At 43.4% G+C, this 16,997-nt stretch overlaps 1 protein-coding gene across 3 annotated transcripts in view; it reads right to left on the bottom strand.

Moving 5' to 3' along the window:
* Positions 1 to 16,997, bottom strand: part of THRAP3 (thyroid hormone receptor associated protein 3) — a 63,565-nt gene that overhangs the window by 4,943 nt on the left and 41,625 nt on the right. For all 3 annotated transcript variants that reach the window (XM_040619263.1, XM_008694396.2, XM_040619264.1), the window contains exons 3-9: positions 14,159 to 14,326; positions 9,208 to 10,113; positions 6,951 to 7,664; positions 5,871 to 6,043; positions 5,001 to 5,112; positions 3,895 to 3,979; positions 1,750 to 1,937 (exon numbers count right to left, since the gene is read on the bottom strand). In XM_040619263.1, the coding sequence (XP_040475197.1) occupies positions 1,750 to 1,937; positions 3,895 to 3,979; positions 5,001 to 5,112; positions 5,871 to 6,043; positions 6,951 to 7,664; positions 9,208 to 10,113; positions 14,159 to 14,295 (2,315 nt within the window). In that variant the 5' untranslated portion in view covers positions 14,296 to 14,326. The remainder of the gene's footprint in view (positions 1 to 1,749; positions 1,938 to 3,894; positions 3,980 to 5,000; positions 5,113 to 5,870; positions 6,044 to 6,950; positions 7,665 to 9,207; positions 10,114 to 14,158; positions 14,327 to 16,997) is intronic.

The raw sequence follows: 16,997 nt of genomic DNA, 5'->3' as shown, positions 1-16,997 counted from the left end.
AGTGCCAGGAACCTCTCACTGTCCTCCTCCATTATGCAAAGCAGCCTGCCCCCTCTCCCACCACACTCCCCGACATTTAAGAAGCTCAAGAACTTAATCCCAGTGGCTCTTTCTAGCATTTACTCACAAACAGGGCAAGTCTAAGTTATTGTCATAGAATTTTTATAACTCAGATGTGTAACTCTTTTTTTTTTTTTTTTAAAGGGATGGTGTTTAATTGTATAGACGGGATGGAATCAAATCCTATATATTAGGTCTTCCCATTCTTTTTTTTTTTTTTTTTAAAGATTTTATTTATTTATTTGACAGAGAGAGAGACAGCCAGTGAGAGAGGGAACACAAGCAGGGGGAGTGGGAGAGGGAGAAGCAGGCTCCCAGCGGAGCAGGGAGCCTGATGCGGGGCTCACGCCCTGAGCCGAAGGCAGACGCCTAACGACTGAGCCGCCCAGGCGCCCCGAGATGTGTAACTCTTGACTCCTGTAGTCAGTGCTATTTTAAGAGGTTTTAAAAAATAAGATTCCAAAAGGCCCCAGATTTGAGTCCCAGCACCACCTTTTATTACTTTTGTAACCTTGGGTGAGTTGTCCTTCAGCCTTATGAGAAACAGCCCTTGTAACTGAGGTGTGATGCCGAATGAGAATCACCATCTTTCTTCTGGTCCCAATCACAGAACACTAGGGTTGCGAAGGTTACGCAGCGAGTCAGAGGAAAAGGCATGTGTTCCGGGGAAAGCAATCAGGATCAATAATCCAAACCCAACCCTGAAACGTTTGAGGGGTTCCGCTTCCTCTCCACCAGCAGCAGCGCTGAGGACTGCTGTGCCACCACCTCCACTCTCTGCTGAGAGTGGGATCAGGTCCCTTATCAACAGGCAGCCCTGAAAGCTGCCAGGGCTCCCCAGGCGTAAGTGGAGGGGGACACAAGTGGCACAGAACATCTGGGTTTTGATGTCAGCTGGTAACTGTGTCATCTTAGACAAATCATTATGAGCTTAGCTGATCTTTCAAAATGGGCAAAACGGGTACCACACCAAGTGTCCAACTTATCTCAAAGGACTGTTATCAGAAAATGGATATGAAAATGTTTGCCGGCCGAAGTTCACGAACAGCAAAAGCGGTGTTGCTTCACAGAGGAGAGTGTGGGCTTCAACTCTTCTGTGTTTAATGAGACGTGACTGAAAAGTCGTGGAACTTTCACAGATGTAAATAGAAACGACAGGACCTTGGCATGAATGCTGCCCTATGTAGTTCAACAATGCTACCTTTGTTTAAAGAATATATGGAACACCTCACTTGGAAGTGTCTGCAAAACTAGTTCCTAAAAGGCATTTAAAGATCCAACAATCTTGTCCTATCTAGTTTCACTCTATTTCTTTGACAAAACAATTAACCAGCCAACAAACTTTGAGCCATTTCTAAAACATAACCTCCCCATGAAGATTTGCAACGAAAAAGAACGTATCAAAGAAAACGACTACACACAACCCAAAAGGAATTCCTGAGTGATTTTCCACTCTGTCCCTACAGCCAAATTAAATGTCCATCTCTCAGGAGGCCTTCTTTGGACAAGGATCACACCTACTTTGATGCAGAAGTTCTGTTTTCAGCCAGGGGCCTTACCTGACGGTTACATGGTATAAAGTAAGAACCTGCGATCATCCCTAACCCTGCACTTCTAGTATACAGCCCAGGAAGGGCAGACAAGAGATCCCACTCAGGAGTCTGAATGAGGGAACAGGGGCTTACGTACTTCTGCTTCTTTGATCCTTTATGAGTTTTCTCTGTTTTCTCAGCTGATCTTTCCCTCGAGTGGCTTGAGTCTCTGGAATCCACTGATTCTCTTGATTTACCTCGTTTCAGATCTCTCTCCTTATGTTTTTTACGACGTTCAATATCAAGGCGCAGATCGACAGGCTCGTCCTTGTACTTCCCCTCAGCCTGCCAAAAGAGACAGCAAAATTAAGGTTTTTGGGATTCAGGGCTGTCAACGCAACCACCCCACAAACTGTGGTTTCTACTCCAATGGAGCGGTGCAGAGGAAGCACTGGGAGTATGAGGCACATCACCCAAGCTTGGAGGGATACAGGACGTCCCACAGAAATCCCTTCCTGAGGGTCCCTCACAGAACCCAAACCAGTTCTCTAAAATGATGATGACTGCTTTCTGAAAACGCTAGACATTGATCTCGCCTTGTTTGTTTCCTCTGTGGCCCAGCAATAACTTTGGCTAGCCTACACGCTGAGTAGGCCAAAATCAGCTTTAGAAGGTGGCCGGTTAGGCTGGCTCGGGCCTAGTCACCACCAAGAGTGGAAATGCTGGTGTCGTGTCATCCTTCCCTACCTACACTGTGGCAGCCACCACGGGTTTACCCTCTCCTTGGAATCAGCTCTGAGTGCGGAGCCCAACAACAGACTGTGGGACACTTCAGGAGGCCTTCCAAAATGCTTACATTGAGAAATTACTTTAAAGAGGGAATATCAAAAATCACAATGGAGAATTCACAAAGTGGCAATACCAGGTCAAAATTTATTTTAAAAAGGGAAAAAAGCAGCAGCAAAAAAGGAAAGCAAACTCTTTTTTGCTGACTTCTTCATTAAATCGAGCCCCCCAGGGCATGTGTGCTGCGGATACCGCAGTGGCAGCAGCGCTGTGTGCCCCAAACCAGGGCAAGGGCTTTCGACAGCTCTTGGGACACTCAGAGCACAGAGGGCCAGGCGGATTCAGGGACATTAAGCACTAGGACTTGCCTCATGGGAAGTAAAACCTCTCTAGAAGGGGAAGGAATGGGCAGTTCACTTCGTATTAACATCTCACACAAACTACTAAGCTTTTTTGGTGAAAGAAAGTTTAAGTAGGTTTATTTTTATCCTGTTTGGTTTTGAGAGGGAATGGAGTCTCTGTACCCTCCAAAGACCCAAAAAAAGGCAGATGCTGCTCCCTGAGGCCATGCATCCATAGCACCTCTATGGAGTGGGCCTGAGAGGCCTGGAGGGTGAGTGCTCTTCTGCTGTCTCAAAGCCTTGCATCTCACAGGGTCAGTGCCAAGCTGGTGGGTACATGGAGAAAAAGAAAAGGGGGCTGGGAGAGAAGAGAGACTGTGCGCGGAGGGCCTCTCGTCCCATTTGACTATTACGACAAATTCATTTGGAAGACCTGAAGAGGAGTATCTTTAGAAAAGGTTTCAGCAGCACTGGAAGAGCCATCTTTAATTTTAAATTTCAACTGTACTATGTGAATGAAGGTCAATATATACTAAGAGACTTAAAAAAAAAAAACAAAAAACAAAAAACAAAAGCAAATCTACTATTTCATAGTAAAAGATTGCATACAAGCTTTAACCTCTTCATAACTCTGTCTGCGTGCACATCATTGCAAATGTAGCTGGGCTATCAAAATAATGTTTAGCTTTAAAGTAACAGTAACCGACAGATGATAAATATGGCACAATGTTAGAAAAAAAACTGGACTAGCTGTTTAAAACAGTCTACCATGTTAAGATATGAATATTTCACTCTCCTCTGACATGCATGTCTTTTTGAAATCATGGTTGGAAATAGTGCATGTAATATAATTGATTTGATAATACTTACAAGCAGAAAAATATCACAAAAAGTTTCTTCTCTCATCATGGGCACTTGTTCCAAAACTCCTCTCTTTTTTTTCTCAAGCTCACCTCAATAGACTTTGGGGTCATTTACCATATTCTAACCACTTCACAAAGGTTGTTGATACATTTAATAAAAATTAACCCTTTGTAGTTCATTTTTAGAATTATGCCCATCCTTAAAAGAAAAACACAAACTTAAGTAGAGAGTAATTTAAACAAACACATTTCTGTCAAGTTCATGCCCAACGCACTCATTTTGTTGGAATTACGATCAAAGCAACAGTTCACCTTGTAGCCAGGTTCCCGTGGACTTTTCATTTCATCATGAGCCAAACCATGTTTTCTGAATGTACTGGGAGAAATGTCTATCCTCCTAAAAATTGAGAACAGAAAAATTGTTTAATATCCCCATAATGTGAATATACTATCGGTAATATTTTAGTTCCTCAGTTGGGTAATAGAATCCTAGACGTTCCTACTAATTATGTTTCATAACTTACATATACGTATTACTTGTACTCTTTGCTTATATATTTATACTCTCCCACAGGTGTGTCTGTGTGTGTGTCACACACACATCCCAACTTCTCAAACTGAGGAAGCTTCTTATTCCTTCCCAGTACTGTTACAGCCAGGAAGAAAGACTCACCTACACCCACGCCTATAATCTCAAGTTCACATCAAGACTATCCATGCCCTGCTAACCTCAAAGAGCAGTATTTGTCTTGGGAATAAGAATATAATGGCCCATTATTGACCTGTGACATAAGGTCTAGGTGAGAAAACTGCCTAGCACATACACACATCCTAAAGACCCCAGCTCCCAGACTGCGGCAGAAACACGGTTCTCCTCCCTACTGCCACAGAGCGGACTAGTAAGAAATTAAAGCTACAGCCAAGTTGGTTTCTAGACATAGCCCCTATTTGCTGAAATGCTCCCACAACCGAATGTGATAGTCTTTAAACCTGCTGGGCTTTTAAACCCTTTGACATAATCCTACAAGCTCTCACACCCACTGGAAATTCTTCCAAAAGAACTGCTACATGGAACACACGCGTTCCACATAGCGGTTTTGGAAAGAAACTTAACATTTACTCCCCATGCAGAAAGTTCACAGTACTCTCAGGTTACCATCTGCCAGCTCCCAAGAACACAAGGATTCGTCTATATCAAAAGGCTGGTCTTCCTCAGGCCCAAAGTGAGAAACTGTAGTCATCAAGGCATGTCCTTTCCACTCAAACTACAAACGCCCACTGCCATCCAAGCGTCTGGAGAACGTTTACCCTAAACTCTGCCGCTATGGCACCCACCTAACGTTGACAAGAACAAGATGGGTTTATCATCTGATGCGCAAGCTTTTATGGCCACCTCAGTGCAAGGCCAAAGTCCTCACCTGTGTATCTCCGGGCTTTTCTTGTTTTTAGCTGCCTCCTGCTCAGTTCCTCTCTTTAGGTATTTAGTAAAGCGCTCATGCAATGTCATTCCTGAGGACCCAAAATGATGCTCTGTGGGAATTCAAAGAAAAACACATTATGCTCCCAAAGGCAGACCCAATATTCAACTCTCCTGCATGAGCCTGCAGCCACAGAGGTGTGACTCAAGTAGTCAGATCCATATAACAGACGCACTGAGAGGAGGAAGGAAAAACAGCTGGCTGAGACACAATCCAGTGCTGGTCACTGGACTTCCACCATGCCTCCCTTGTCTCAGGATGTGGATACCAGGAAACCCAGAGCTCACTTCTCTGTGAATCACAGCACCAACTCCCACTGGAGTTTACGTTTCAGGTAGAACCTGTAACTGGCCCAACCCAGCTGCTGTATCATTTCTCTCTACCACTCCCCAACCTGCCCACCTCCGTTTGCCCAGGACACGGTAGAGTAATGTGGAGAAGACATTCACACCACAAGGTCTCTGAGAGACCTCTAGAGGCGTCCACCTGCTAGACAGGAAAAAAGAGGTGCTGGAAAAGCCACTCTTTATACTTCCTTCTTCAAGCATTTTAAACCTTATGTGAAGGATTTTACCTATTCTCATGATCACAGGTTACTAGCATTTCGAAATCTTCAACTCTATAATTAAAAAATGGAAACTCCTCCTTGGAAGGAATTTCCTTCAAGCCAGTCCCTAGCTTCAAAGGCCCTTTTGATGAGATAAAGGGCCCCGAAAGGCTCCCTTATGCACCCACTCATCCTTCTGCTTGTGGCGGAGGAAGCGAAGCACACAGAAAGGGAGCCCACAGCAGGCTGGGGTCTGCACTCACCTTTCACATGGTGAACAATGGTCACTATATGCTGGGCAAACAGTTCAGAGGGGCTCCGCTGAGACTGAGCTGACTGTATGTGCTGGAAAATGGAACGAAATTCCTGTTCCTTTTTGTTGCTATGGACTAGATCCCGACAAAGCTTGCGTTCCTGAGCCAATAAGCCACTGGGTCTGGGAAAGAAACACAGGGAGGCCCAGTGTAACAAGATATACAGAAAGTCAAAACATTTAAAGGCTAAAAAAGCAATGCTCTTTTCCCCCAAGAGTTTTAAATTGATCTACAAAGTTGCTTTTTGCTTCCCACCCACATTCAAAGTAACCTCAATGGACCATAAAGATAGAAAAAGGCATTCAAAATCTCCCTTTTTCTCACTAGGAGTCCTTAACAGGAACAAATGGGCAGGGTGAAGTACTGAACCTCAATGACTGTTTTTGGAGTCACTGCGGTTTTAACGCACACAACAAATGGAAAGTATCACTCCGTGGTACTCCGTGAAGCCAGGATCACTCCGTGAAGTGGGATGTGGCCGGAAAGCTGCTCAGGTGGCCTTCCCACTGGCGGTGTGGTTTTTAGCCCAGGTATAAAACAGCCTGGGCCTCGCCACTCCCCTCAAGTTCCGCCATGCACCCCTCTCCCCAGCCCCAACTTTAAAACTGCTACACTATTTGATAGAAGTCTGTAATAACAGACTTTGGTGACCTAGCTAAGAATGGAAAAATGGGTTCTGGACGGCTCCACAGGCAAATCATCTTAAGCATGTTTAAGGGAAATATGGGGTGATGGGGGATAGGAGGTGGGGTAATGGATAGAGGTCAAGAGGAGAGGGGACCCAAGACCTAGAAAGCCAGTCACTGAAGACTGAAAGATGCTTTATCACCCGTGATACTGCCCCCAACATATAACTGCTCAGTGACACGCACTGCTCCACTGAAAACAGGTGGATGTATCAGCACTGAACTTGGACAGCAGGGGAAATACAGGAGGGGCCTGTCCTGCTTCCAGAATATCCTCTGGGAGGGGGGTTAGAAGATGCCCCTTAGACCACTAAAGCCCTGAGGTTCAAGGACTACAGCTCACCTTGCAAGGTCCTCATCGAAAGAGTCCATCCGGACATTGACCTGGGCCTCTCGAGTAATGGAAAAGGAAGACTTCCCTGTGGAAAAGTCTCCTTTGGCTCCTAGCTTCTCTCGGCTCTCAGAGGTCTTTCTCGGGGGAGGTGATGAGCTTTTCTCCTGGACTGCTTTGTAAGCGGTCACTCGGAAATTCTTTTCAGGCACAAACCCCCTGTGCCCACTTTCGGTTCTCTTAGGCCCTCCCCGATCCTCCTTCTTGGATCTCTCTGAGAAAGATTCCTCCTCCAGCTCCTCTGTTTTCCTCTGCTTTTCCTTCCCTGGAGGTGCATACACCAGGCCCTCCCACTTGCCTGACTTCTCCTCCTCCTGGTTTTTGTTTGCACCTGCTAGGGCTTTCGACATAAATTTGGGTTCATCATCAAACTCCGATTCCTTCCTTCCCTTAGCTTTGTCCTTATCTTGGTCATCCATGTCCTCCTTATGGAAGTCAGCCATCTTCTTCTCAAAGTCATCTCGAAGCTTATACCTTTTGGGAGACTGGCTACCCCGAAAAGACTTCTCAGTATCAGTTTTGGGAGCAAACGGATCAGATTTCATTTTCGCATCACCTAAGCCCGTGTCAGAGAAACTCCCTTTCTCTTTCATTTTCTCTTTATCGGTATTTGTTTGTTTCTGTTCCTTATCTTTTCCATTCTCTGTCTTCTGCTCATCTAGGTACCTAGTTATAAAAACACAAGGGAGACACAAAAGAGGCCCTTTAAGAACGTGATCTAGAACAGCACCATCTGGTCTTGTGTTTTTGATTCTTTGAACAAACATGTCTTGTGGATTCCAGTGTTACCAAAGGACTTTCTACTTGGTCACTTTCTAGTAATTTCTGAGAAGTGGCCTTTCACAGATCTATGAACTTGGGTGCCATTTAAGAGAAAAATACATGGTCCACGGAGTTGTGTCTTACAAGAGCAACCAAAAAGAAAACAGCAAAGGTAATTTTTAGGATACTAAAAAACAAAAACCTACTTACCTGTAAGTGGTCTAGGAAAAAAAAAATTAAGGTCTTATCCAACCTTCACTCAGTCACTTAAAATCTGCTTTCAGCAAAGTTAACATAGAATGTTCAACCTTGGACTGTTTTGCTTTTATACAACTCACATTTGGAAATACAAGTCTCAAAAGAGACTTCGTGTTTGCTTCAAGTCACCTAGAAGATCTAAATATGAAATATACTGTGAACACAAATAAAAACAAAATACAAGTTAATTGGGGGAAGGGGGCAGAAACCATCCTACTCGTTCTTATGGAAAAGCAGAGCTCATGCCCGAGTCTCCTAATGAGACTCCCAGTCCTGGCAAGGAACCTAACTTAGACTTTAAAGCAGAGTCACAGAAGGCTGGAAAGTACAGAGGCTGAATATATCATTTGTACCATTAATGAAGAAAGTCTAATCAAGTTATACTGGCATTACTATTGCAAAGAAGAATCAAAGGACAGCAGGGCATCAAAGAATATGCTAATAAGAAAGGGGGAGATGGGGGGGGGGTGGAACCACCTGCCCAGTAAGTCCCTCTTGACAACCTGGCCCCAATACAACTTCTCTGTTACGTCTCTGCCATCCCAATGCATCCAACCACACAAACAAAGATTCAGGTTCCAACTCACCATGTCCCCCAGAGCAGAAAGACAGAAGCATGGTCTCGTCCTCTCCTAACAAGCAGCCAGGGTGGCTTCTACTGGGACACACACCCACCTTGTGATTTTAAAACAAGGGCTTCCTGGACTAAGCCTCGGGCTTTCCCACTCTGCCCAGTCTCCTCCACTGGAGGGTGTGAGGGTACGAGGTGTAGCTCTTCACCATGATGGGATGATGCAGATCGATCAGAGTAGATGGTGGGTCCTACGGGGTCTAACAGCTCCAATGGCCATTCATTTTGGCAAAGACCATATTTTTTTGATAGCTGACCCACAAATCTCTACTGTTCTCTGGCTTACATTGGTAGAATCCAAGGCAAATTTTAAATGTGAAAACATCACTGAAGAGCAGTCTAAAGCAACTTTATGCTGCAATACAAATTCAGGAAGGTAGGAAAGCTAGAGTTAAGCTAAAGGTTTCCTTGGGTGGTGCTTTTCAAGTTTGCTAACGCAAAGTTTAGGAAACAGGGATTACCGTATTACCATTAATCAGAGCTCTGAGATCACATTACAATTAAACTGCCTGCTGGTGAGATAAAAATACAACCGGGGAGAGGAAACGAGATACTTGCCTCTTTGTATAGGCCGCTCCTCCTGAAGCAGCAGCCTCCTCCTTCTGAGACGAGCCATATGTGGAGCCAGTGGCCGGAGGACTCTTACCGACAGGGCTCTTTTTGGATGGACTCAAGGACCCAGAGCCATGATCGAATGGACCCTGGTGTGTCCCAGCCTGGTACCCAGCACCACTCTGCAGAGTTGAGCCCATCTGGGATGTGTTGGAAAGTGGAGGGCTAGGTTTTGGCACAGGGCTAGGACGGGGTGAGCGCCGCCTCACCACCACAGACTGGAGTGGGCTTTTGAGAGCAGGGCTTCGCTCCCGGGGGCTCAACTCAGAAACTGCGGAGGCCCGTGATGTAGAACCAGCACTGTATGTGGTGGCATCTGGCCATGGTTTCGAGCTATCAGACGCTTTTGTATCTTGAGAGGTGCCTCCAGAAAACGTCTGTTCCTTGGCCTCGTCTCCTTGGTTATCCCCGGTGGCCTGAGATGGCCGGCTATCCTTGGAAGAGGACTTTTTCTCCTTTGCAGACTTGCGCTTAGAAGATTCCACTCGGCTGTGGTTGGAGGAAGAACGAGAGGACGAGGAGCGCCTTGACCTGTCAGAGGAAGACTTATCGGAGTTTCTAGAATGGCTCCTGGATCTTGGTGAAGGGGACCTTCTCTTTGGGGACCGGGATCGGGAGCGGCCCCGACGAGGACTGTATGCTTGCCGGTAATTCTGCCAATTTGAGCGGTAGTTTCCATAGCCACCTCGGTTATACTGGCCCCACGGATAAAAGCCTCTGTTGCGCCCTCGGAAATAATAGGGCCTTCTATAGCCTCTGTTGTGACCTCGGAAATCCCGGTTCTGATATACTCTTGGGTGATTTCTCTCTCTGTTATGAGCTGGAGAATATGATCTGGAACGAGACCTAGAACTGAAAAGGGGGATGGGGGAAATATTTGAATTTTTGACACAAGCCTTTTTATTCAAGAAATACCTGCCAACAAAGAGGTAACAGTTTGAAATCTTGTTCTAGGTATTTTATTTTCAGTTTTATTCTCAAAGAAACAAACTTAAAATATTTAATCCTAATGCTGACCCATGTTAACTCCAAATATATAGGTAAGAATCACTTTCACAAATGATCCACTGAGATTGCTTCACTAATACTGCAGCACATTTTAAACAGAAACGTAATTTCTACAGTGACTAAAAGAATATCAAATGTTCTTAATGTAGTAAACTAAACGAAACCATTTTAATTAAAGTACACAAACTGCTTAGGGTTTCACAGGGGATTTTACAAGTCCCTGCGTCATTGGAAGTCAGAAGAATACAAGCTCGGGTTCAGACTCAGGTACAGACTATGCAGGTCCTTTGGCCCCTACACTGGTAGAACATTCTACTCCTCATCCCATTCAGCCCCCTCTATCTGTGCAGGGCTACTTTCTTAGATTCCACCAGGACCTGGGACTGTAAATACACAGTCCCAAGCAAAGAACACTTAAATAGGAACTTGGAGAATGCAATCGCCAAAGCTTAAAAGAATTCACTGAAATCAGGTCAGCAAATATAAATAATGGGTTTTTACTGAGGACCTGGAAAGGGTCTCACTACTCAGGTCAAGTTTCTGTTGCTTAACTACAAGATCCTACCTGGGTGCCACAAGAGGGCACCATCTGATCATGAGACACCCAAGTACACGGATTACCCAAAGAAAACTACAAAATCAGCCCTCTTCCTTCATTATCACCCAGATTTCTTTCGTGCCAACCTAAAGCCTAGTGTCGTGTTCTTCTTCATTCAACAGTATGGAACTCTAACTGAGCAAAGGCACATTTCCAGAACTACAGGGATTCAACAGTGACCTAACTTTGTAAAAATTACATGTTTATGAATGCTAGGCTTGTCAAGGACAGGGAGCTTTGTTTCCACCAAAAAGCCAAAAACTGTTATCTGTTGGTGTAAAAATCCATCCACTGGGGTCCTTGGATACCTGATGTGCCTTGTCAACTAAGATACAGATCATTCACATTAACCACTACTCCTAAATAGTTACATAAAAATATGTAAAATTATTAGGAAAGTCCAAAAATACTTTCTTCATATAGTAGGAAAGAAACCCCTTTGGTTAATCAATAGAACCTTTCATATTAGACTTAACTAGGAACTGATACATTTTGTTTGCTTGTTTTATAAATAACTCCACTTACCAAATGTGACAGGTCTTAACTAAACAAATGGTGTTTTTAAAAAGAAACTTACATTTTATTTAATCTAAAGACGATAAAGTGGGACTGGTCTTCCAATCCTTATTACCCCTGGTGTTCAGACTCTTTATCTACCCCAAGAACAACAGCGACGGGCAAAAATGCATCATATTGCTGCTTGTTAACAGTTGCTATGTAAGTACAATTAAAAAACAAAAACAAAAACTTACCTTCCATACTTTTCATTCGAAAACAGTAACAATATAAGAAAAGAAGGAAGAGGCAGCTGCAGGCTATGAAACTGAACATGACCCGATTAAATGGCTACACTTGAGGGAGGTGATGCACCACCAGCACTAAGGAGGGTTTAATTCATGTTCCCATCCTCAGAGGCTACTGCTGCTTCTGTCACCAATTACTAGTGAGGGCCCTGTGGCATACTGCATCCAAAACCCGCAGTCACTGCACAGATGCAGGAACATGAGTCGCTGCAGATTGCAAAGAAGTTATTTACGAGAAGTCACTTAAAAGGATACAGTCTGTGAAATACAAGGAAACAATCAATTTTCTCCAATTCTGTAGAATTCAGCAGTTAAGTTAATTTAAAGGCATGGTTTCTCAAACTCTCTGGATAGTATACTTTCCTTGTAGGAGAGGGAAAACAAAAGAAAAAAAATCATGGAATAGATAAGCCAGAAATAAAAACTGAACATCCAGCGGCAAATTTATCTGTTTCTAAAAAAACAGAGATTTCAGACTAGAATCGAGTATAAAAACATGTTTTCCAGTGGAGAAATTCCTCCAAAATAACAATCTTCTCAGTATAAGACAGCACATAGCGTGGCTCTAGACCTACCCCAGCACATATTGCCCAAGATATTTTTCTCTCATTGGCCAAGTCAATGACCATGCCAAATAATCTGTAGAGTAAGGAGAAGAGATCTGTCTAAACAGATCTGCCCAGAATCCCAGTTATCACAGATACTTCAGAGCTGGTTAGCATTTCTCACATCGGTTGTCAGTTCGATTCTGTCACTCAGCTTTGGTTGTATAGCCTCTTGTTTTTGAGCCAATTACTTAATTTTCCATTTACTCGATTAGGTTTTAAAGTGTTACCTTTCAGAACCAACTGAGCTAAATGAAATTTAAATGGCCCAAATCCAAAGACTCTGGGCCAAGGCAGGAGTTACTAGAAGTCGCTGCTCAATCCCATATCTTGATAGCAACTTCCTAATGTAGACAGAAATATATTTAGTGAGTTTCCCTCTTCTTTTTTTCAGAGATGAAAAGTGGGATAGAATTTTACTTATATGGACTCTCACACAATTGGGCAACAATCTCTAGCCTATGGCTTGAACTAAGTTTGGTATAAAAATGCATGCCCAAAACACAAAGAGGAGAAGAAAGGCTAGGACTCATTACCCTTAAGCTGTAATGTTATCTTTAAAAATAAAAATAAAATTATCTACTGTTTCTTTTGCTTGAGGGAGAGATTCACTATATTCCACTCTGTATCAGAATCCTCGGTATTTATGGACGCCAACTTTTTATTCACCCTCTAGTTTGAAATTAATTTTCAGGCAGGTCTCTTACAGATTCCACTTAAGAATTAACTTGTTCTCATCGCTTCTTGGCCTTTTGGCTAAGATCAAGTGAAGAATTAACTTGTTATTGTTGGGAGGGGAAAAAAAGAATCCCACCAACCATCTCTTTAAGACATTTTAGGAATACTACAGGACTATGGGAATAAAGAATGCAGCTTAATCATTACTTTTCCTGAGGTTTATTTTAAATTTCATTATCAGCTCATTTAACAAAAGAATTCTAGAAATTCATGTGAAATAAAGAGCATGGGGGGACGGGTTCCAAGTGGTGAGACTGAGAAATTATCTCCTTGCCTGGTGCAACTCTGACAAAAAGAACAAAACTGTTCACATTATCCCCCTTTGGTAGTTAAATACACCGACATTCACATGTAGAAACCTGTATATACTAAAAGGTTCTCGTCTACTCACAAAAGAAAATTAAAACAGTTTTAAAGAGTGAAAAACCCAACTCCCAACACATCAAAAAAGGAGAGGCGCTGGAGGGTTAGCATCCTAGTCTAAGGCATAACTGAAATAGGCAAATCTACCTAAAGATGTGAATACTGGCTGAATTAAAGAATACTGGCAACAAACTCAAAAGAATTATTTGTACACTTAGGCACAGTGATGTCTGCAAGAGCGATTTCTGGATGGCTCTGCTGTGTTTTACTAGACAGACACAGCTTGTTAGCAAGCGGCACATCAGGTGGACACACACGATTCCCGTGAAGTTTTTAAGGTTTAATTCGCTTAGAGTTAATAAGGCTTCTTCCCTCCCAATGTCGGTCATACTATTAATCCTCTCAGCTATCCTTTCTTTGCCGATGATGCATACACACTTTGGTCCAAAGCCTCCAAAAATACTCCAGGAAAAAACAACCAGGTGTAGAGATTTCATTGAAGCAAGCAGCTCAGATAAAAACAAAATGCTCTTTCTTCCAAAGTAGATGAGAAACAGTACACGCTGGCAGAGGAGAAAAGGAATTAGGCAAACAGCATTGCAATCAAAGGTGATTTGGATTCACAGCGCTTCAAGAGACCTGTAATATCTTGCAGCCCAACCCTCCACCTTAAGCTAACCCACTCTAACTGACCCTCACAGAAAAGAGTCTAGCAAAAGATCTTCAGAGACCCACAATGACCAATGGCATGGTTATCCTGATACACAATCACGTCCCCTTACCTCAGCCTGCGCTTCCTCGAACGAGACACAGATCGACTTCGGGACCGAGACTTCGAAAATGAACGAGAACGAGATCTCGATGCAGATCTTGAGCGAGAAGAGCGAGATCCAGACTTGGATTTGTTTGTTTTTGACATCTCTGAAGAGAAGGTCACTTTTCAATTACACCTAAAGTAAGAAAACAGAGTCAAACAATGAGGGAATACCTTTGCAAACTTGAACTTCTCTGGAGACTTAGAAACAACAACAAAAACACACACAGATAAAATGACTGATTAAAAACACTTGCCCTTTTACCAAGAGGGATTTCTATGTTAATCATACTTCAATTAAAAAAAAAAAAAGTTTTTAGGGGCACCTGGCTGGCTCAGTTCGTAGAACACACAACTCATGATCTCAGGGTTCTGAGTTTGAGTCCCATGTTGGGTATGGAGCTTACTTTATTTAAAAAAAAAAAAAAAATTTTTTTAAAGGAGGGATTGCTAAGCAGTACAGTCCCAAACAGTCCAAGCCACAGTAGCAAATGGAAAATCTGACCTGTAGCCCTGATTTGGGAACACAACAAAACACTGATAAAAGTGAGGGGAGCTACCAATGATTTGGTGCATACAGTCTTTTTTCAATAAGCAATTTTTTCAGACTAAGTCAGCTGTTAAAAGTATTGAGACCTGGGGCGCCTGGGTGGCACAGCGGTTGAGCGTCTGCCTTCGGCTCAGGGCGTGATCCTGGCGTTATGGGATCGAGCCCCACATCAGGCTCCTCCCCTGGGAGCCTGCTTCTTCCTCTCCCACTGCCCCTGCTTGTGCTCCCTCTCTCACTGGCTGTCTCTCTCTCTGTCGAATAAATAAATAAAATCTTAAAAAAAAAGAAAAAGTATTGAGACCTGGGACAGGTTTCCCAATTCTAAGAAAGGAAACTCTATGCAATGGTATCTTGGTTACTGAGTATATGGCAACATCTGACCATTTTCTACTGCTTGGGCCTTAAAGTCATGAGGCAAATCCTATTAATATTTAATTCCAAGAAAAAGGTTAAAAAAAGTGTGACAGAACAACAAACGGGGCTGGGAAAACTGGACGGCTACAGGCAAAAGAATGAAACTGGATGACTTTCTTACACCACACACAAAAATAAACTCAAAACGGATTAAGGACCTAAATGTGAGACCTGAAACCATGAAAATCCTAGGAGAGAGCAAAGACAGTAGTAATTTCTTTGATGTTGGCTATAGGAACATTTTTCTAGATAGGCCTCCTGAGGTGAGGGAAACAAAAGCAAAAATAAACTACTGGGACTTCATAAAAACAAAAAAGTTTCTGCACATTGAAGGAAACAACCAACAGAACAAAAAGACAACCTACTGAATGGGAGAAGATATTTGCAAATAATATGTGATAAGAAGTTAGTATCCAAAATATATAAAGAACTCATACAACTCAACACACAAACAGAACCATTAAAAAAATGAGCAGAAGACACGAACAGACATTTCTCCAAAGACATCCAGGTGGCTAACAGACACAGGAAAAGATGTTCACCATCACTCATCATCAGGGAAATGCAAATCAAAAACCACAGTGAGGTACCACCTCACACCTGTCAGAACAGCTAAAATAAAAAACACCAGAAACAACAAGGGCTGGTGAGGATGTGGAGAAAAAGGAACCCTTGTGCACTGTTGGTGGGAATGCAAGCTGGTGCAGCCACTGTGGAAAACAGCATGGATGTTCCTCAAAAAATTAAAAATAGAATTACCATATGATCCAGTAATTCCAATACTGGGTATTTACCCAAAGAATATGAAAACACTAATTCAAAAAAGATGTATGTACCCCTATGTTTACTGCAGCATTTACAACAGCCATCATACGAAGGTAACCCAAGTGTCCATCGACAGATGGATAACAAAGATGTGGATGGGGCACCTGGGGGCTGAGCATCCGACCCTTGATTTCCGCTCAGGTCACGATCTCAGGGTCCCAGGCTCTGCGTTCAGCGGAGAGTCTGCTCGAGATTCCCTCTCCCTCTCCCTCTCCCCCTGCCCCACACCCACCCACCTTCTCTCTCAAATAAATAAATCCCTAAACAAAATGTATTATCAAATACGCGGTGGCACATACTACGTCCTGTAAAATACAGGACAGCAATCCATAAACACAGTACTAAGGTAATTTATAAAGCGAAGAACTGTCTCTGTCCTTTAGCTCTTCTTTAGCATCAAGGGACAACCTTTTTTCAGGTTTCCCACGAAAAAACAAAATTGTCTTTTTCCTTTTCTTTCCTCCCCTGCAGGAATGAATAGAGAGCCTCAGAGTTGCCCTGACAAGTTTGCTGGGTTTGGTCTGCAAGGTACGCTACATCAAGCCAACTCATTTATTCTCCTTTATACCCTACAACTTTGGGCGTCTTCCAAGCAGCAAGAAGTTGAAGTGCTATAGCACGTGTCTATCAAAGACCAGGAAGAACAAGGGATCTGTCAAAACCCACAAAGCTAGTTAACAGGCAAACCAGGCCAAAATTCCAGAGCTTATTCCACCACACATCGCTGCCTCACCGCTTTGCTGAAGAGTCTTTTATGGTGCTGCCCCTGGCTTGGGAAGGGAAAATGATAATCAGCCAACACTTCACCCTCCCCTACCTCTTGGATTTTGTTCTCAGCTCAAAAGCCATCACCTCAGAGGTTCGCCTGGCCACACAAAAAAGTAGCCACCGGGTCCTTCTCTAGGGTGCTCCATAGGGGAAATAACCACAACCACGAAAGAGAGACCTGATTTAGAGGAGGAGAAACTGCCAGGAAGCCAGAGACAAAGGGTAATGAGCAGAACATTGCTAAAGGAGG

This window comes from Ursus maritimus, unplaced genomic scaffold (genome assembly GCF_017311325.1).
Source record: "Ursus maritimus isolate PB19 unplaced genomic scaffold, ASM1731132v1 scaffold_32, whole genome shotgun sequence".
NCBI classification, from domain to species: Eukaryota; Metazoa; Chordata; class Mammalia; order Carnivora; family Ursidae; genus Ursus; species Ursus maritimus.
Note: the sequence above shows the minus strand (reverse complement) of the source record. Positions and strands in the feature narration are given on the sequence as shown.